Source organism: Athene cunicularia, assembly GCF_003259725.1.
Source record: "Athene cunicularia isolate RWA chromosome 7 unlocalized genomic scaffold, athCun1 chr7_part1, whole genome shotgun sequence".
NCBI lineage: Eukaryota > Metazoa > Chordata > Aves > Strigiformes > Strigidae > Athene > Athene cunicularia.
In genome coordinates, this window is record NW_020799107.1 from 104,908 (window position 1) to 127,368 (window position 22,461).

General features: G+C 43.5%; 1 protein-coding gene across 1 annotated transcript in view; it reads left to right on the forward strand.

Annotated features, from left to right (window-relative positions):
* SATB2 (SATB homeobox 2) overlaps positions 1-22,461 on the forward strand; it is a 111,294-nt gene that overhangs the window by 85,968 nt on the left and 2,865 nt on the right. Inside the window, exon 8 of the mRNA XM_026853023.1 lies at positions 1,829-2,026. Coding sequence (XP_026708824.1) covers positions 1,829-2,026 — 198 coding nt within the window. The remainder of the gene's footprint in view (positions 1-1,828; positions 2,027-22,461) is intronic.

The window sequence follows — 22,461 nt, forward strand, 5'->3', positions numbered from 1 at the left end:
CCCCCCAACCCTCCCAGTTTATTGCAAGAAAAGATCAGGTCTGCACAAATGTGGCCTCTCACTTGTAAAAACAAGGCAGTGTTGTGTTACAGATTAGTTTATAAATCCCTGGTGGCTTCACAGTTCAGTGCCTACAGCTGCTGCAGATGGGCCTGGGTTTTTGTCTCTTCGCTGTGCTGCAGCCGGCAGTTGAAGGAGAAAATGGAATGATCAGGTTATTAACATGTAGGCCGTGAGGAAGAGGCTGCACAATGAGAACAGCTGGTGTTGCTGTCTTGGCTGATGCAGCGGAGATAATCAAATCTTGCCTTTTTTGGGGGGGTGAAGGCAGAAGACACAGTGGAGAGTAAGACAAACAACAGCTTATGATATTATATACGGGGTTTAGAGTGCACAGTAGAAGTTGTCAATGGCTTACAAGTTGTTATACAAAAAAGCAATACCAAAAAACCCCCACGTGGGCCGGTAATGAACCTGACTGTTCAGCTTGCTCTAGTTGCTGTTCGGAAAAACACAGTTTTGGCTACTTCTCTTACTGAACATTTTTAACATTGATCAAGCTATCTTTTAGGTATTGTAAGGTGCCTGTCAAAATGGTGTCAAAATGCTGAGTTGTAGCTCGAAAATGATGGGTTATAAAGCTACTAGGTAAAATATTTTGACAGGAGTCAGTAAGGCGCATTGACAGCATCCTCAGCATTATCTTCTCATATTCTGTCATTTGCATTGCGACTCCTGCGCGCAGTCACAGGAGGAGAGTCGTTGTCCCCAGCCCCAAGTGGGGCCGGCTGCGGGCAGGCAGGAGGGGGCTGGCTGTGTCCCCCCCACCCCGGGCAGGTGCAGCAACAGCCCCCACCCTTGGTTAACGTGCCAGGGATGCTGGGTCACTGCCACACACACTCAACACTCACAGGGCTGTCCTCACCTTGACAGCTATTGCCATTGTGCTCTCTGGTTGGCTTTGTGTTTTAGAGTGGTTTCCTCTTCCTGAAGCGCTGGTGCTTCCTCCTCTGGGGGTCTGAGCTCTCAGCCCCTCTGGAGAGGTCCTACAGGACTTCATACAGTAGTAACTTTTTAAAGGCATTCCAAACTAACCTTAAAACAATATAGCAGGAATAAAATCTACTATGATGATCTGTAGCTGGGTTTAGCATTACCTCCACCTAGTATCTTTATCTCTCTAGTAACTTGTTCAGAACCCTGTTGGCTGCTTTTCAGCTAAATACTAGGGGATTCCCTTTCTGTGAAGCTGCATCTTATAAGTGGCCGTTTGTTTACTTAAAGATGTCAAATTTTAGTGGGGTTCAGAGCTGGAGGAGTCAGTGCAACATAGTGACAGCAGATCAGAGGTCTTCACTTGATAGTATCTTCTAAACAATTTCTGTAGTGGTTGAATTTCTGATCCTGCAGCTGCAACCCTTAGCATGAGGGTCTCAGGGGTTATGTCTCCTTTCCTCTTGCTTGGATGAAGAAATAAAGGGGCTTTGAAATGGAAGTGGAGATGCACCTTTATTTAAACTCTAGCTGTCTCTAGGAAAAATATTTATATCCAAGTATTTTAAACATGGTGTGATTATGACAGGGAGAAAGATAGTATGCTTCCTGGTTCCTGTGAAGCACTGCTGGTTGTATCTGTTTCTCCAGCTTGCAGGAAATATAATATATCAAGGGTTTGTTGAGACCAAAGGGCAGCTGAGGGTACAGAGTGTTCTGTGTGAGATCAGACCAGAGAAACTTGCAGCACAAAGCTTTAAGTCTAGCTGACCTTCCACTCACATCTGGTTCCTTGGTGCTCAGTGAATTAACTGTGCTGACACTACCATTGCAGGGCTGGCTGTGTGAGCTGCTTCGCTGGAAAGAAAACCCAAGTCCGGAAAACCGCACCCTTTGGGAGAACCTCTGCACCATTCGCCGCTTCCTGAACCTTCCCCAGCATGAGAGGGATGTGATCTACGAGGAAGAGTCCAGACATCACCACAGTGAGCGCATGCAGCACGTTGTCCAGCTCACTCCTGAGCCCGTGCAGGTCAGAGCACTGATTTCCTTCTCAGGGTGTCTGGGGGTGGGAACAGCTGCCAGAGAGAGAAGCAACTGGTTCCAGCTTCCTTCTGCTTTTCAGGTTGACGCACACCAGTTTTCATCTGTCTGTAGGGCCACATGAAGGCCACAGCTCTCAAGTTCAGAGCTCACTGTGTGTATGTTGCAGCACGTGTGTGAGTGTGTGCAGGTTTGTGCTGGTGGTTGAAGAGAAGGACAGTCTATGCCACTGATAACAGCAAGGGCAGTAGTAGTGGTATTATGGAACTCCCTTGGTGTCAGTAGTTGTGTTGTGCCTGAAACACAATTTAGCTGTCTAAATCTGCCAACATGTAGAGGAGTACAAATGTGTTACCCAGCAACAGCAAAAAGTGTGTGGTTGTTTAGGAAGCAAAATAGGAGTGGGGACTTGGTCACTTGCTCCTTCTCACAGAACACGAGCACAGAACCCGAGCACCCCCGATAACCCACTCTCAGATGGTGGCCACGAGGCAGCTGCAGCTTTGCTTTTGTTCAAAGGAGCCAGATAATACTTCAAGAAAAGTAGGAGGGTAGGAGAGGAAATTTGTCCATGCATGGGTAACACAGAGGTTTTAAGAGTTTGACATGGAGAAGTGTTTTTTATATATTCACTGAAACTTAAAAGTACTTCTGAAATGACCATGGTGAGTATTTTGTGAGGAACAGGCCTTCATTTCACAGCCTCCTCAGGACTGTTTTGCTCCCCTCTACAATCTTTGTGACTTGTGTGAATTTTTGTTTTGTGCACTGTTGTTCTATCCTTGTCTCAGGTCTTAATAGAATAAGAAATAAATAAATACAAATATGCATAGGGAAAATGAAGTTAAAATACTACAAGATTTTTCATCTTTGCAGTTTCAGCTTCAGTCAGAAGAGAAAATCAGCCTTATGTGTATTCCTAATAACTAGTGATGCATGTCACAAACCGAGAGATCAGCTGATAGTCAAGAGAGGCACGGGAGATGTTTTTTTCAAGCTAAAAAGCTGAGGTGATGCCTTCCACAGCAGACCATCCTTTTGGATTGCCACTGGTGCTCAGTGCTTCAGCTGATCTCATTGCATGACCACTTTCAGAGAGTCATCCGTACTCTGTTCCTCTCTGATAATCTCACAGTTCCTCCTCCCACCTTTGCTCTCCCTGTTGCTGTTCAATGACGGCTTGTACTGCTTTGCTACTCTTGCTGTGAACCTTGGCATTCAGCCTCTATTCTTTGTCACTGCTCTTGTTCTGCTGCTGCTAGCACTGCTGCCAGCTATCTAGTCACCTTTTTCCAAAGGCGGGAGGTTTTTCTGTCCTGTAGTCCTGCCCCTTCTGAAAAAAGTTGGTCTCAGATTAATTATTGCCTAGTTCAGTCTCCTTTGTTTCTTCTGATACCAACTTCCTCCTTGCTCTCTATTCGGTCTTTGCCTGGAAGAAAAAATGTGTTTCCTGGGGTTTAGATTCTCAGAGCTATAAAGTAGGGGAAGTGCTCTAAATGCTGCATTTTGTCTTCCATGTTCCCAAAAGTTTGTGGTATCTTGGAGGCAAGGAGATGCAGAAGGATAAAGGGCCAAGCTAACATGTGGGAAGACAACTAGGCCTGTGTAGATTTGAACATATTAACCCAGGTCTGATGCCCACAGCGAGTAGGAATATATGCTCTAAGGGACAATTTGAAGAAGCAGTTTCCCTGGGCTATTGTGGGTGACCTTGATGATTAGCCTACTTTCCAAAGCCTTCTGCACATCACTTTTCTGCATCGTGCAGGTTGGCTCTTGTGAGTGACACGTTACACTGCATTGGAATGTGATGCATTTGTATTTGTCAGCAAGTTACAAAGCCATGGATTAATTATTTATTACAGTCAAAATATGAAAAATGAAGAAAAATAAATGGAACCAGCTGGCAACTACATACAGCAAAACTCTGGAGACCCTGGTATACAGTTGATACAGTAGGCTTGTGTTTTGGGGGTGCTGCATTTTAAAGCTATGTTTGCCCATCCAAAAACCCCAGTAGGTTTCTGAGTGGCACGCTACCAGTGCAAGACACAGGAGGCTTGCTGTCCACCTGCTGCCTTCTGCCTAAAGATACCCTGCACCAAGCAATTTTTGTGTAGTTTTTGGTCTCTGGGACTTGAATTGTTTCAAGCCACAAGGTTTGTTTTTTGGCTTTGCTGCAAGGGTCACTATTAGGTAATTAGCCATGAAGAATCAATGACAGCAGCCAGAGACATAAAACTGAGGTCCTCACACTTGCAGTCATTGGAGATTTTGTGACACTTTACATAAGGGTAAGGGGTCTTGGGCCCCGCTCCTGGCCGAACTCCAGGCCAAGTAATTACATTCTGCCTATCTGAAATTCCCTCTGTAGTGTCAGGTGGGAAAGCAACTCTCATTTCCTTCTCAAAGTGGTGGCGGGTGCAGATTGTCTGCCACAGTGCCTGGCTGCATTTTAGCAGGGAGGGGAAACATCCAAGAGCTGCAGTCACCGACCTACTTTGCTTTGCAGGCTTTGCTAGTGAAAAGTGCACCACTGTAAGTCGAGCCCTTACCTGCACCCTTGATGTCAGGATGACAGTCCTTTGAAGAAGATACAAGTAGTAGCACTGTGAATAACTGCAGGTGCAGTACTGTAACACCAAAGCAGACAGGATACTCTTCTACTCTCTCTCTCCCCACCCACCCCATCTTTCTCTCTGCTCTGATGGATTTGACATGTGTACTGTAACTTGGGTCTGATGCTTGAGGCTCCTGCTCCTCCAGCTGTGAGACTGGGAGAGCCTGAAAAGAGGCTGCCCCGTGCTGCAGCCAGAGCTCCCTGCCACCAGGATTGAGCCCTCTGTGGGCTGGGGACACCCCTCTGTCAGACTGCAGGACTTGGAAGAAAATCCTTGCTATCATCACAAGAGGCAGGACCAGGCAAAAGATAATGGAGAGCTAAATTTCAGCCTTTTCCCTGGTATGGCTTCTTGGAAATGGTAAAGGTTTGTGGTAGGTCTTGTGTAGTTCACTTGCTGATTACAGGGTTGGGCACACCTTTGGTGAGGGAATCACCCCAAGGCTGGGTATGGTTTCTGTCCTCTAATGGCAGGATGTGTGCAGTGGGGCAGTTGTTGTGGTGCTGTAGATCAGCTGGACACAACTTGGCTCTTGATGTTTAAGGGTTTGTTGTTTCTTTTGTGGCAGGTTCTTTCCCTCTGTTTTGTATTACTAGCCTGTACCTCACTGTTTAGCTTTAGGTTTAGGGCTCTAAAAAGAAACATTTTCATTTTTTCTCTCTTCCATTAGATATATCCCATCACTCATACATTAGTCCATTCAATCAAATATTTTCCTGTTTCTAAAATGAAAAATGTCTATAGTGGAAGCTCAGTGCAACAAGAAATTCCACTCTGCACACTTGATTTATTTGTTATTGTGCTGAGGAGTCATAAAATGTGAGCCCTGTGGAGCTCTGTGACATGGCTGTGTTCTCTGGCAGCATCGGGTGTGACCATATGGACATGCCAGAGTGTGGATTTTCCTTCACATGCTGGTTGCAGAACATCCATGCTACACCTACATGTTGCTGTGCATGCAGGCTGAGCTCACTTGGTTTCTAAGGCAATTCAGGTGTGCACTAAGTGGCTCTTTCTCCCTCCCGTTCTATGCAATGTGGTATAATCACAAAGTGCTGCTGTAGGACTAAGGAATAGACCTGTGCGGTAATGTTGCTAGCTAGTTACCACAAGGATACTACCTCTGACTTACAGAGTGCCTGAGCCACAGGTTCCTGGAGGGTGAGAGGGTATTCCAGGAGGCATTACTATATTTCTGCCCTGTTCTCATCTTCTTCCACCACCATCAGATGTGGGATGCTGGCTGGACCTTTGATCTGGCCTAGCCTGGCTCTTAGGTAGATCTGTTGGACAGACTGTATGCAAAGCAGTCACTTTGCAGCAAGCAGTCCTCATGCTTCTGTGTTTAGCTTCCTGCTCAGCAGAGGTGAGGGTACCTTGTCTTACTTGCCATTCCTCGCTATGTCCCACCGTTCCCGGGCTGTTCACTGGCATTGGAGTGTTAATGTTGAGAAGTACCTACAACCGCTTCCCATTGCCAACCAGGGATTCAGTGGTTGTTACAGACATGCTGGGACACAGTAAATCTAATTTCCCTCCCTTCTCCCACTGTTCGTCTACTGTGTCCAAGGTGACCACTCCAGAGAATAACCGTCTTTCCTGGCACTTTAATATAGTGCTAATTCATTGCTAATTGCTGGGGCAGAGAAACCTGACTCAGTTGGGAAAAGGATGAATCAAGCTGTTGTCTCTGGAGTGTTGGGGTGAATAAGCCGGTTCTCTGGAGTAATGAGCTTCCACCACTGCAGCGAAGTACCTACTGTTCAGAGCGGAGGGAAACCTTGCCTTTCATTTTCTGCATAAGCTGACAGACAGATCTGCTGAAGCTGGTAGATACATATTGATTTAAGAGCAGTCAAATGTTGACTTTAAAGAAACAGGAATGGTTTTCACATGCTTTCTGATACACTGTTACTTTTGTCACTTTTTTAAAAATGACATCCCTCCGCCCTTTTTTTTCTCAGAAGCTTTGATTTAGACAAATCTGACAATTTGTAATAGTTCAGATCATAAATCATGGAGGAACATTAGTAAATAAAAGAAGGCATAGCAGAAAGCTGTAGGAAAGCTCTTTTGTATTGTGTGTGCACTGCAAACATTGTGGTCTCTCTTTAAATATGCGGAAAATAACATACCACAGAAGTAAATGAAATACTAATTTTGTCATTTTGTGAGGGATGGAAGGGAACAAATATTTTACAAATGACAATGAAATACAAAACAGCAGAACATGGAGCCCTCGTAAAAATGGGTCAAGGCAAGTGGCGATGGCAATCCAATGAAACTAATTTCATATTCTCTTTCTAGAAGTAATAAAGAGGGGAATGAGCACCACAGTAGTGCTTCCTAATGAAATATCTGATGCTAAACAATGTCTTAGAGAGTTCATGGGTCACATAATGCATAGTATGCAGATGGAAAAAACAGTGAGACTTAAAATTTCTTTTATTTAAAAATAATATTAATTAATAATACTTAGACAATCATAGAGGATGAGTGAAGCAAAACTGTGTTATTCCATAGGGGAACATGTTGTGCTTAATGATCTATAGGATGATGTGAACAATGCATTTTTGCCACGTTTCTGTGGGTTACAGCAGGGGGGTTTGCATATTGGAAATCAGGACTGAGTTGTCTGGGAGACTTGGACAAAAACTACTCTCCCAAACCATGCTAGCTCTCTGACTTTGGTGCTTACTCTTTTATCTAGACAAAGTTTTTTTGTGGGAATGGTGTGCCCTGTGATTCAGTCTTAATGTCTGCACCCTAATAGTTTTGCTTTTTGGTCATTTCTCTGCACCCATAAGGCAGGCCATAGGTGGGTACTCACTGCTTTTTGATTACCCCAGCTCCTTGTTCCGTGGCTGGATGTGATGTCTGCTCGGACAAGGATGGTCAAGGCTCTTGAGACAACTTGTACTCAACAAGCCCAGATGGACTTTTACAGATATTTGTGTCACAGGTTTATTCATTCCACTCAAAAATCTCAGAGCTTTGGTTTGGGTGGGTTGCAGCTGGGGTATTTATTTTGTCTTTGGTTTAGAACTACAGAGGGAAATACATGTCAGAATGGGATCTGTGAATTTTGTGAGTGGAGGAAGACCCTCAGTTGTTACATTATCTGGAGTTCCATCCTCTATCTCATAAGAATTAGACAATAACAGTCAATCCCAATATCTCCTTTCAATCTAAACCATTCAAAACCCACTGATAAAAATCTCAAACTGTGTAACTTCTACTTCTGTGCAGTATGAAAGCTGAAGTCAATATATATTGCAAATACCATTTAGTCTGCATTTAGCTCTGTTGTGTGTATGTCTGCTTTTGCGTGGGGCTGAGGGACTTTCTTACTTCGAAGAAAGCAGTACATGCAAAAGTCTCAGAAGGCTTCCACTTCTGAACTGTTTTCTCATACTGCTCTGGTACCTGTGCCTTGCAGCCAGACACGCTGTGTTTTGGAACAAAAGCTGTGACTGTGCGCTCTGGTTTTCCATCCTTTTGGTGGACACCATTTTCCTGAAGGGCCACTGTATTCAGGACTTTTACATGAGGTTTGACAAAGGCAACAGAAGCTCATATCAGGCAGTGAACCCCTTGCTTTCAGCTCCGAGGTGTCCGATAGAGCTTCTTGTGATTGATGGTTACCACCATTGGAGTGGAAAGCCGCTGAGCTTTGACTGCTATAGACAAACCTGCCTAACTGTGCGTTATCAGCTGTTTCTGTTTAGTGTGGGTATCTAATGTGGCTGAAAAGTGCTGTTGATTTTTATTAACTTTAAGCCTGCAATTCTCCTTGAAATGATAGGGGGGACTGTACTTGCAATTAAAGCAAAACTGCTTCTGTTCTAAAATTAGTTTAGGTGTAGTAGTATTCCATTTAACCCTAGAAATGGGAGATTGAGTAAAGTGGATAGTTTGGGGTTTTAATGAGGTGGTAAGTTTCGTATTGTCGAAGTAGTATATCCTTTCCATGTTTGTTCAGACTCCTGGAACCCTGAGTCCACCTCAGTGCCACCTGCTCCCAGACAGCTTTCATTTAGTCCAGGACCAACCAAGGACAGGGCAGTGATGAGATGGGACTCTTAACTGAGGGAGTGCTGAGAGCATGGCTGGTGTTTTTCTTCACCATCTTCTTTCAATGAAGATGACTGCAAGGGTACTGACACCGCAGCGGAGGTAAAGGCAGTTCCTGGAGCTGAGGACGCATGTGCTGTCATGCAGGATGTGCTGCCCTGTTTGAGGCAGAGGCGGTTCTGCCCAGATGGCGGCTTGGGTGAGGATGCCCCAGAGCAGCTCTGCTTAGGCTGCCCGGGTTCCTGTGGGGGGATGCTCCAGGCAGAAACTTCACTTAAAATCTGAACATGCAGATTTAGCACTGTGGAGACTTGGCAGTAATCAGCAGGGCCGTGGTTTGTGTTGATGTTGCCCTGACAGGTCATCTTTTTAGCAAATGACATCACTGTAGCTCTGCCCCTCGTTGTCTCACCCTTTGGCCTTTCACACACAATTTGACTGGATTTAGCCCTCATTTCTTCCAGTCCTGTCCCTCTCATAAAAGCTGCCAGCATTGTCAGGAGTCGTAGTAGGTTGAGGATGAGCAAACATCTAGAGCAAGATTACTAAATAAAGCTCTTTAAATTCACATAACCTTTGAAGCTTGCCGGCTGGCAGCAGGCAAATCTTGAAGCCTGAAAAGCCACTAGATGAGCCTCTCTTCCATTTACGTTTGAAAATTTTTGCAGTTAAAAATATTGCTCTTTTAATTTTATTTTAATGCTCCCTAAATACTCCTTGTCCCTCATACTTGTACATAAATGATAATATTAGGCTTTAGAGATGTGTAAATGTTTATAGGCTACTGGCCATATACAACATTTTATTCTCGGGCTCCTTGCAGCAATCTTAGGATAAAGTTAGAGCCCTGGATCATTGCAGCTGGCCTTTCTGTGCAGATAGGCAACTGTAAAATTTATATGGGGAAGGAAACAAGATTGTATTGTGCAGTGCTTGTCCCCCAAAGATCTCTGAGAGTGAGCAAGCTGCTCTTCATCCTGTGTTGCACAGCATCCCCCAAGGAAATCGTGAGCTTCTGGGCAGTGCTGGGCAGTGCTATGATGGAGTAGGACATAGATGCTCAGTCTCCCTGCCCCCAAGCCAGTCTTTTCAGAAATTCATTGGTATGGACTTTTCTTTTTTATATTTTTTTTTTCTCTGAATGGTTGGAGATACCGAGAGACTGTAATATGTGCAGGGATATGACTTTTTCAGGGTTAGTATGCTGTGTATGTTGTTCCATGTTTGTATGGACTTTTACAGGAATTGCATATTGAAACAAGAGATGTTTTTTGTGTGTATGCACTATTCTCACACATCGAGTATCCAGAAGTACAGTAGCACATATTTTTTCTCACAGTCATCTATGCTTACAGTGTTTCAAAGAATATTCCAAAATATCTTGGCACAGACAAAGCGAAGCTGTTTGCAAGATCCCTAGCTGTGGAACAACAAAGGCTACATTCTCAACACACATCACACATGACTTTTATTAAAGTCTTAAACAAAAATCAGATAATGTATTTAGAAAATTGAACTTCGCCATTTATGATGCTACTCGCATTGTGAAAGGAAGTAGGTATCCCCTCGTGCCTCCTTTCCAATGCCTTTTCCCCAGGCTCTATTCAATCCTTCATGTTTCAAATTACAAAGGTAAAAATCTTATACTTAAGTACAAATAAATACATTTTAAAACCAGTAATTTGGGACTCACATCGTGGTGCCTAACTTAAAAGGGACTTGGTGTTCAGAAACCGAGGAATACAAGCACATACAAGGTGCCTCTGGAGCATTCAGAAGTTTGAAACATCTAAAATCATTATTAACCTCGTACCATTACATATGGCAAAAAGGATGTGGTAAATCACAGAACGTATCCTGAATATTACAGACTCAGCCATCTCATTAACTTTGTGTCAAAATACATTCCTCGGTTTCCAGTTTGGACTAAATTTAGTTTTATGCTCTTTGTACTGTCATAGTACAAAATAATGTTGACACCCTTGAATTTTCTAGTTGCTTTTTTTCAAATTTATGGTTTGGATCTCTACATTATGCTCTTATTAGGCCATGCCCATTTGATGTGCTGCACTTGAATCCAAGGCACATGGGCAGGGAGGACTGTGAAGAGCCCCCTTCCTTCCTGCCACAAGTCCTCTCACATGGATGTTGAGGAAGACAAGTACATTCTGCAAAAAGTCTCAATGAGGACCCATAGCTGTTAGGGGCTTTTATGAGAGTTGTGTGACTAAGCCTCTTGGTTAGGTCTGGAAAACCTCAGTCTTCTCAATCTTGCTTGCAAAAAGCTTGACAACCTAGATTTCTTTTTACTTCTTGGGATTTTGTTAATTTTTAAATTTGAGGATACAACAAGGAGTTGTATCCTGCCCACGAGAAGTAAGAGCTGGTTCCTCTTCCCTTGCTGTGTTGAGGGAAGCTGCGGTAGCAACTGTGAATTCATCCAGTTGTAACAGAAAGAAGGAGACACGCTAAAATTCCAGGACTCAACAAGCTCCATAAAAAAATCTGTCTGGACAGCACTTTACTAGTTAAGTGCTAAGTTATTATTATTATTATTTATTATTTATTTCCTCTTCTATTTTTCCTCTTACTGAACAAGCAGGAAATGTCTTCGTTCTTTTCATTTTAGAAGTGAAATAAACGTATTCCCTGCAGCATTTAAAATTTTAATAATCCATAATAAATAAAATCATATCTAATAACATAACTGCTTTCAATTGGCAACGCGATCTCCTAGATGCATTGCAATGGCAGAAACATAAATAGTTGCAGTCTCTGAAAGCCTACTTCCTATTTGCTAAATATACTTGGCTTGCTTTAAATTCCTTTGTGTGCAGTCATTAATACAATCCTCTTTGACAGCATTTAATTAAAGTGCTTTTCTCTATTAAATTCATTAAAACTTTTTTTTTTACATACAACTGTTTCCCAGACACTGAATGTTAAGGACCTGTAGGCCTCTCTTTAAATAACTTCTCTCTCCTTGTTGTAAATTGTTAATTAAATTTAACTTAGACTGTTTAAAGATGGCTTGGAAAAGAAAGCCAGATTTCAGGATATGGTCTCAATCATGTCTGATTTTTTTTAACACAATTTTTTCCATGTAGTTCTATACTGCGTGTTATATTGTTTATGAATGTTGCTGTACTTTCAGCTGGAACCAAGCAAAGAAATACCCTAAAAAGCTCATTTCCATCTCACTTCAAAAATTTCCATCTTTTTAGTGCAGTTTCTTAGCCTAAGAGTATTTGCATGGGGGAGTAAGGAGGGAGGAGCTGTTTAGTATTAATAGATTATTGACAGTTTAATGTCTTGGCACCTAGACAGCCCATAAGGTATAATAAACAGGAAGCTGTCTGATGTGAGCGCAGTCAATAGCGTATTCAATCAGAACCTTTCAGTTAATTGCTGGTTGACCTCAGAGATTTCCTTTAAGTGAAACTGTCCTTCGCTCAGATCTCATCTGGGTTTCAGGGTTTAATTTGAGAATGCCCTTTCCATATGGTAGATTGTGCCTACATTCCTGGTCAGATTTTTGCTTTGCTCCCATGGACAGCATTGCAGGAGCCAGTGTCTGCCCGGAGCTTTGCGAGCAGCACAGCTAAAGCAGGCAGGGTCGTAAACTGATGGCAGGGGTGCCTTCAAAGCATCAGAGAGCCGTTTTCCCGAGTGTTTTGGATAGAGTTAGGCACGGCTTTGTCGCCTGTGCAGGCACCGTGGCATTAACAAGACCTGACCTGGCCTCTGCAGATGAGATGCGCTGCAGCCCGGAGTGGCTGCCCCGACAGGGGGGTCTGCACCGCTGCATTCAGCCCACCCGCTCCCACAGATCCCCCTGCTTGTCTGCACAAGTGCAAATGAAGGATCATTTGTATTTAGTTTCCCTAATTTCTGTACTTAGCCATTCTAATTTTTTTTGGATTGTGTATCTTGATGAGATCTAGATAAGCTACAAAGGCAAGCAGGCAGGAAACCACACGAGCAGTCCCTGACCCTGGCTAACTGGAAACCATCTGCTTATTTGGATAGGGAACCTCCATGGAAATTTCTTCTAGCAAGTCTGCCGTGTTTGGGTTTTTATTCCTTTCCCTCCAACTGTTGACTTTGAGCGTGTGTGTTTTCCTTAAGCGAGATCAAGGAGGGTCAGCTGTGGCAGCAAATGGGCCTGGATTTCCCAATGGCAGTGAGTACTGCCCTGAGAAGGAAATGCTTCCGTACTAGAATGAGTTTAATTTACATTTCATTCAGTCAGAAGACATTTTTTTGTCTCTAGATCTTGCAGTGATTGTGTCTTTTAGTCACTTATCATGCCTTCAGACTGTGGTTTGCTGAAAAGAGTATTATTACTTTTAATCTCTAGTTTTTCCCTGGTTTTGATTAATTTCTGTGGTTGTCTTTGTCCCTCTGCGTCAAACAAACTGCCTTTGCCTTTTTAATGGCCTGATTAGCACCAGGGAAGCATTGCTGACTTGGAGTAATGTTATTCCTGGTGTTCCCTTGTGTAAATGAGATCAGGAATTGCTCTTTTTGGGATCCATTAAAGTCCAGTCTGGAGCTCTGACTGAAGCAGGTTGTAAATTTTGGGGGTTCAGGTGTGTTGGAAAGGTGAAGGGGAATAGTTTTGAGATGATGCCTCCTTTCTGGGAAGATTCAAGGGTAAGAGAGGCTTGGCATCATTCTTTCTGGAGAGAATGGAATAAAACCATGGTGAGATGGAACAGAACCAAGGAAGAAATCCCAAGATACGTGGGTGCCCCTGTGGCCATCGGCTGCACCACGCACGCTTCACTCCCAGGTGTGTCTGGCCAGAATATATTCGAAAGTACTTTCTGGTTTTATCAGACTTACTGGCCAAGCTGCTAATCAGTATTACATAGACCAAAGGACTCCCACATGCAATAAAAATCATAAGCTTTATTGGATTTTGAGATAGGAAAGATTCACATCCATCTCTTTTTATAAGCTGCATTACATTTCATTCTTTCAGGGCTCCCATCAGTACAACCCTTTGTAAGTATGATGGTGAAGGAGTTAGGTGGGTAGATAGATGGCTATGAGCTTCTGTTCCTTGGGTGGTATACCCTGGAGCTATAGAAGTGCTTGAGTTGAGTTTAAGGGGTTGCTGACATTTCTGAAATACTGAAAGAAAAAAAAATGTTGATGCTTTTAAATTATTTTTTTTTCACTTTAAAAAAAAGGTTTGTGGCAGTTTAGAGCAACATCATGCTTTAAAGAAAAATGGGAAGGATTTGAAGAGCAAAAGTTGTCCTGAATAAAAGGCACCAGAATATGCTTAAATGAAAAATGCCTAAACAACTTCTTGAACTTTGTCAGAATATCTACCCCCCCTCCTTGCTACCCCAGGCAAACAGCTTGTTAAAATAGAATTTATTTAGGCAATACTTTGATGTCACAGAGATGACATTTTTGACCAAAAGAAAGATTTTTGACTGAAAAATGCCACACAATTCTAATCTTAATGAAACAAAGAATGCTGTTTTGCATTTCTAGCAAAAGCCTGGGGCCCCTTGCACACAGATCTGCACTAGCTGCAGGCTTGTGTTACATGTGAGCTCACCCCTGCGATTATGTGTGTGTAACCAGCCACAGGCTGAGCGGCCCACGGAGCTCCCCGCAGCAGGCAGCAGCAAAGCCAGGGATGCATCCCAGGGCCATAACAGTGGCATCCTCTGCTTTGTCCTAATACTGCCTCACTGGCCGTATATTAAACCATTTTATTAAAAAAGAATAAAATACTCTTTTTTCCCTGACCTGAATATTTTCTAGTACTGTGAATACAAACTGTAGGTGCTGTTTAATTTCTGTAAAGCCTTTTTCTTCCAGCATCCAGAATCTGTAAAATAGGCACAGGTCACAGCAGTGAGACATGGAGACCAGTAACACCAGCATAATTTCCTTGGTCTTCCAGACATGCCCACCTTATCCACAGAGTAATCAGAAAAACAAAGGATTTCAGATCTAATTCTCTGAGGCATCCTGTCCTCAGTGCCCTGATCTGTGAGGGAGACTGTACTTTGGCCATTTGATTTTTATTTACCCATTTTCAAGCTAAGGGTATAATAAAGCACATTATGCCAGTTGCGTGTGTGGTAATGCTGGATATTTTGCTTTTTACCATGTTAGTTGATTATAATGCACTTTTTAAGACTTGCTTTCTAAAAAAAGGATTATTTATACTTTTATGTGTTTGATTCACACAGTATAGTTTGCTCAAGTCCTGTTATTAAGTGCATTGGTGGTTACGTCTAGAAAGCAAAAAACATGCTGAGTAGTGTTTTATCAGCACAAATCTACTATTTTCACTAACCATAAAAGTCAGGTTCTCCTGACTTCTAACTGCCCCCATTGTAAAAATTAGCAGTACAGTTGGGTATTCCTGGAACCCCAAATAGCCATCTGTAAGGACCTAAAACAGTTTGATGGGACAAATAATTACACCACCACCCCCCCCCCCCCCCCCCCCCGAATCCAGTGTCTAATCCAAACATACCCTTCCTGAAATAATGCAGTGCCTACTCCTGATCTGAGTGACTGGAAAACAACATGATTATAGTGGCGCCATTCATGCCACTGTAGTTAGGGGTTTAGAGATTGACCTTAAGCATGGCTCTAGGTTGGGACTTGTCAGGGAAGATCTTGCTCACACTGCTCACAAATACTATTCTGAATTTTCGAAAGGAGAACATGTGTAGTGTTAATTAAACAAGAAAATACAGAGGATAGCAGAAGTATTTTGTCTGCAGAAAAGCAAACCAAAAAGCCTTTTGTTGCTTCCTTAGTTCATGTGGCATTCTGCCAGCTCCTCATTAGGATTAGCAGGGTTGGGATGGGAAAACTCAGAATCAGCCCAAAATCTTTGACAGACCCTCCTTCCAGCCACAACCAAGCTCAGGCTCTATTTGGAAACTGCCAAGCAAGACTCTGCATGCCATAGCACCCCAGAGAGCCTTTCTAGGGCTGCAAGAGAAAGCAAGGAAGAGGCAATTCAGAGGCCCACAAAGCTCATGGGCTTGTTTTGAAGAAGGTAAATGTTAACTGGAAGGTTTGTGATCCTTGATGCGCACACAGATGTTGAAATTCCCACTTGAGTGAGACTCTATCACCATACAGAAGGGCAGCATGAACCTTTATGGTGCTGTTTCTTTTCCCCTCGTAGGGGTAGGCTGCCTTGCTCCTGCAGGTTACAGGCAAGAGAAGCTTGAATGGCTTCCTCGAGGCCAGCAGAGTCCTGCCTGCCTGCTGCGGGGTGCAGCAAGCCAGCCCCCGTGCCAGCTGTGCTGGCCGTGCCCCATCCCCAGACAATGGAGCCATCCATCACCGATGCCTTCAGGAGAGAGTCTGCAGTGGCGTTGTGCAACACTTCCTGCCGCATCAGCCTCTGTCACCAGCGCACTGGTTTGTGCCAGCAGAAGCCGGAATGAGTCTGGCCAGTTGCATATTTATACAGTAGGTACGTGCCGGCTCCACCTGCGGATTGAATGGTAGTTGTTGTCAACCCTCCCAGGCTGCAGCTAGGTATTCGAGAAAGGGATATCCACTGCTGGCCACAGTTACTACGCAGTAAACCTAAGAATCTGGCTTAAACCAGCCCAAGATGGGAAATTCGGAGCTAATCCACTAGCGTTCATCAGCATGAGATCATTTATGCTACCCCATAAAATCAGCCAGTTCTCAGGCACTTGCACAGCAATGAAAGTTGTGCCTGTGCTTTTGTGGGAAGAGTTGAGTTAGCGTTCAAGGGAGAACAGTTACCCCAGGAAACACCGGGACACCGCTCTGCATTGTCAGAGTTTTGTGATTTATTTTTTTAACATTATACAGACAAAATAGTGGCTATTGTGTAGGCACGTGCTGTCTATTAACAGAGATCAGGAAAGGGAAATAAACCATGCATTACTGAAGAATAAGATCATGATTGTGGTCAAGTGATGGCAGAATTTTTTTTTCTCTTTGTCAAGCTGATTTGTAAACATTCTTCAAACAACGGTGCAGACAGCAGTGCTACGGCTTCTTGAAAGGAAAGCAAAGACAAGGAATGAGTCCTCTATGCAGATGTTTTTCAGTAACCTTAGACCTGTCCAAAAGTTATCTGGTCATCTCCAGTTGTCACTGCAAGCTACACTGCACATGTAGCCGCTTAGCAGCACAGTGTAATCAGGCTGTAATTTATATTTTATCTCCAGTGATGATAGCTCTTAAAAATGTTTTGTGGTGTATTTGCTCTTTGATGCATGCTAAGCTCCTGTTAGCGTTAATGGGAGCAGTGTGTGCTGGGGGGGTGGATGGACACGATACCTTCTCCCCGCCTTCAAGTCAAGATTAATTGTGTTTAGCTAATGCTTACGCTCATCACTTTGCACAGGATGGCAAAAGCAACGCACAATGAAAGTTTAGTTATTTTTTGATTATTTCTTTCTTTCTGCTGGGTTTTTTTTGTTACCTTTTTTGACCATTTTTGACAGTTTGGTCCTGGAGAAGAATTGCAGTGTGGGGCCACTATTTCAGAGACTGGGTGTTTGTTCAGTGTCTTGCCATGTTTTCAGATCACTGCCTATTTCCTGCCCTTAAGCAAGGCAACCGCTGTAAAGCAAAGCAAAGCATGTGGCGAGTGTGCTCCAAAGATGTTGAAATGAATCACTTCAACCAGCTCACATTCCAGCCTGGAAACCAAACTTGCCTTTGACTTCGGGTTCCCTGTGGAACTCGTTTCTGTCCTCATGGTTCTCTCTGACTCCCCTTCTGCATGGCTCAGAGAGTGACTTGTCCTTCAGAGTTGAGAGGTTTAGAACATTTGTATGATCTAATATTCCAGCTCCAGTGGTGGTCAGGAGCAGATGAAGGGTGACAGAGAAGCCCTGAATATTTGGGGGAATTGTTTACGATGGGACTGCTTTGACTTTGCAGCTGAATAGGACCCAGAGCTGCTGGGTTACAACTTGTTGTAGCCACCAGCTCTGGTTGGCTGATTTGGTCTGGCTTGCATGAGACAGGGTACATCATATCACAAGCATCTATTATAATTATATCTAACGATGGTGTTTACTCTTGTGAAGCAATTACTAAGCTGCATTGGAAGATGCACAGGATGTGCAGCTAGCATTTGAGCTACAAAATTAAAAGAAGCTCAGTCTGAAGTTCGGTGAAAGTGAACATATTTATCCATGTCAGACTTCCTACCATTTTGCACGCTCATATTGATTTCTTTTGACACGGTCTTCTTTTATTGAATACCATATTTTTTTTTAAATCCCTTACCGATAACAGTACCTGCTAAGGGCAATTGTAAAAGGAAACTGAAGTATATTAAACCTGCCTGGAGTCAAAATGTAATCTAACACCTGTAGTCTGCAATTTGTCATCACTTCATAGATACTTTTTCTTTTTTAATAACAGTTTTGGATTTTCCTGAGTTTTGACCTTAGGATACTGTATAATCCAAGAAAAGCAAGGAAACTAAACCACAGTCTTTAACACAGCTTTATGGTGTCAAGGTGTGAAATCACCACTGTGAGAATGAGCCCAAAGAAAATACTTCATTTGGAGCTGCGACTAGTGGTGTAGTGTTTACCCAAATGAATGTATTTTTGCAAGGGAAAAAAAAAAAAAAAGAGTAGTCTAACAACCACATTTTTAAGAGGAAAAAAAATGAACACAGGTGCAAATTGTAACTTCTGCTACAGTTTCTTGTACAGACATTCCAAGGAAACCTGTAAAGTGTCTTGGCGCAGTGATTGTGTCTAATTAATGCTCTTACCCCTGCAAGCCCTGGACTGGGAGGCTGTCAGGGTGCAAGCCTCTTTATGGCGGCACCTTGCTCTGTTCCCTTCTTGCACATTTCTGTATATGAAGAAAGAGAGACTTGGGGTAGGGAGTGTAAGGCCGTTTGTTCAAATATATAGTGTGCATTCTCTCTGGCTTTTATTTTGGGCTCCCTTAAGCAGGCTTAAAACTTGGTCTCTTTGGCATAAAATTCCTTGGTGTGATACAGTGTTATGGCTGGCTATGATAGCAGTGTAAACGTGAAGGAAAGCTAAAAGGTGAGACCCATTTGCACTGTGGAGAACAGAATCATAGAATCATTTAGGTGGGAAAAGACCTTTAAGTCCAACCATAAACCTAACCTGCCAAGTCCACCACTAAACCATGTCCCTAAGTGCTACATTTACATGTCTTTAAAATACCTTCAGGGATGCCAACTCAACCACTTCCCTGTGCAGCCTGTTCCAGTCCTTGATAACCCTTTTAGTGAAGAAATTTTTCCTAATACCCAATTTAAACCTCCCCTGGTGAAGAGAAAGGCAATCCATTCAAATTTTCCGTGTGTGTTTGGGTTATGAGCATTGGTACTGGCCAGCAGATGCCACTTGAGGTACCTGCTGGTGCTCGCTGTGTCTGTGCACAGAGGAAGGCAGCATCTGTTCAACAAGGGCAGTCTCTGTTGCAAATGCACAGACTTGCCTTCCAAGAACGTAACATTTTTGGTGTTTCTCATAGTAAGGGGCACCTCATCATCTCAGCAAAATGCATCGGAAGGAGCTCACATGACTAGTCCTGTTTGTATAGGGAAGAGCAGAACCACACGAGGAAACAAAAGAGCTTGTTTTTCTCACGTGGAAATGCAGTTCCTGTTTCTAGCCTGCTGCAATGGCTGTTCAGGCAACAAAAGGTGGCATTTCATGGAGCGAGTGTTGCCAGCCAGTGCCTGCCTTCAGTTGCTGCACGAGTGTGTGCGTGTACCCCGCTTAAGCATCCAGCTTGACTCCCCTTAGCAACTCACCATTTTCACGTGTCTAGTTCTAGCTAAAAAGTGGGTGGAAATGGAAACAAACATCAGTGGGATAGTGAATCCAGCCAAAATTAAATACAGTGCAGACACAGACTGCAATTACATGACGTTCATCATTCAGTTTGGGTTTGCTCACCTCTCTTTTCTGTGGGAATGTGGCTGTCCCAGTCTGCCAAAGTCAGGTTTCTCCTTTGGGAACATCCTAAGTCGTGGGGAGCGGATACGTGTAAAACAGTGCAGTGATCCCTTCCCCCCAATAATTCTTGGCTTTGGATTTTAGAAAGACCACAAACCCTGAGCATATTACAAGTAATCCTGATCACTCCCGTAATGATACACTACATTATATACTCTCCTAAACTTAATCATTCAATATCTCACTTCCTTCCCTGTAGGCATGTACTATTATATTTTACACATGGCTTCCAGCTGGTTTTCATTGTGGCCTTCAAATCATATTTCAGTACAGTGTGATTTAAGACCAGTCACTTTATCTTTTAAAGTCAACTTCCATCATATTAGTTTTCTTACAAGTTTTCTACCAAGTCTGGTTAACTTGTTTGAAAAAATTAGTTTGTCTGTGAGGTTAAAGTCTACCTGAACAAACCTTCATAAAGCAGCATCTTCCAAAGTTTCTCTGTTCTGAAACACTGAGAAGGCAGCCATGCCTGTAGAGTTTAAAATATGAATTCTCTTGAAGGGATGGAAAAAACAAGTCCTGTGGGCATGGAAGGAAATCTATATCTTCACATTTGATTTATAAGTAGATGGGAAGTCAGTGAGGAGGGAGGGAGGGGAAGGGAAGTCAGCTCCAGATGGTGGTGGCTGTGGAGGAGGCTGCCCTACCTGTGGCCAGGGAGTGTTGGAGAAGGGCACGGAGGAAGGAGAAGGGAGTGGGAAAGGTGGGCACAGGGCACCTACACCAGGATGTGCACCCTTCCGAGCCCAGCGCCTTTTCCCTTTTTCTTGGGAAAAAAAAAAGCTGAGCATGGCTATCATTTTTATCCCTTCTCTCTGAAGCCCACCATACGTGAGGTGTGTTGTGGTAGGTCAGACCATCATTGGCGGGGGTTATCTGTGCTGGGAAATGTGCTGCAGCCTGTACTGTCATCACGGAAGATCAGTGGGGTTTCCTCCTTTGCAGTACAAGAGAGCAGCACTGACCCAAAATCCAAAGTATTATGGCAGGATGTGCGCAGCAGTGCATGAAGCCAGTGGAAGTTTTACCTGCAGATTTAAGAGCATAATAATGACCCAAAATCTGAAAACCTGGAACTGCCAAAAATGGTTAGTTTCCTCTATGAAGCAGAGCCTGACATGAAATAAGCAAATGGCCCAAGTTGACCAGCGTGTTTTACAAATGTAGTCTAAAGCAAATATTTAACAAAAAGGTAATTTAGTATCGTGTATTGTGTACCTCAACAGTTGATCTGTTCCCCACATAGAAAAGCGTGCTCTGTTGAATTAAATAGCCCGTAATACAAAAGTGATAGCCTAAACCTGAAGGAAATTCTGTGCATTTATCCATCTCTCTGTATAAGGGTAATGTTGTGTCGCTGAAAAATGTTGTGTTGCTGAAATCCTTTGTTAATGCCACTGGAAATCCAGAGCAGAGCAAGTTAGTGAAATGAGATTTATCTCTTATAAGAGTAGCTTTAGGTTTTTGTATTACTTAGGAAAGCAGCAAGTGAAATAAAATGCAACCTCTTCCTAATATTTTACACTGATAACCCCCGGGTTACGTGTTTTGTCTTCTGGAGAAGATGGAGAGGTCACTCCAGAAAAGAAAGGGTTAAGTAAAATTATTCTTTCCCTCCTGCTCTCAGCCCTCTCTTTGGTTGATTGCTTTATAGATGCTGTAGGCATCTCTTCATCTCCTTCAAATTAAACATTTTACTGCTGCTGATCCTGTATTGTTGGATTTTTTTTCATCATTATATTTGATTGGAAGTCTTGTAACATTTTTCAGGCTGGATCGTTTCTCATGCTATTTGTCAACTGAAAAGGAGAAAAAAAAAGCTCACTTCCAACTCCAGCAAGAATGAACTGAGTAATTCGCACTCTTTCTGGATGTGTTTTTATCTCTGTTAGCTGCTACTTGAATTCAGCTTCTGATTAGCAATGCTACTTGAGGCTTTTCATATGACGCTATCTGTAAATTCCCTGGTAGTTTATTTGTGGTGTTAAATCTTTTGTTTCTTTGGTTTTGGCCGCTCTAGCCCTTACAGTGTCAGGGGACAGGACTAGAGGTCACAACAGGGAAGATAATGTGGGTAGGGGCTCTGTGACAAATTTACGGGGCTGGGTCCTCAACTCCTGTTAGCAATCCTGGCTTTGCTGCTCCTTGCCGATGGAGATATGGATCCAACCCGCAACTGTAACCCCTCTATTTGGAAGCAACGGTTTTTCTCTTTGAAAACAACCCACGGACAAAAAAGAAATCATCAAAGAGCAGCTGAACCATGCAGTTCATTAGAACATTATGCTCTTTTATTGCAAGAGATGTAGTAAAACATAAACCAGAATATCCGTCATTTCTATTTGAGTTTCTCCTTTCCCCCAGCTCCGTGGTTAGCTCCATGTCTCTGACACCCCGAGTATTTACGTGCCTAAGAGGAAGGTGAATCTGTCGGCACCAAGAGACGTTTGCAGTGTTTCTGCCCACCAGCGGCTCTTGCCAGGAGCGTGGCAAGCCCTGCCTGTCACCGGTGGCGATACCTGCTTTTAGCTGACAGTGTGGAGCTGCCGTGAAGCTGCGGGCTGCTTCGGGTGCTTTCCGTCGCTGTCACGAGCATCGGCGGCGGCACAGCGACATGTGCTGCAGTCGGCAGGACGTGCCGCTGCGCATCCACGCGTGCCCGCCCCCCACGCCCGCCCGCGGCCCCCCGAGGCGCTGGGGACGTGGGGCCACGACCTGCCTCT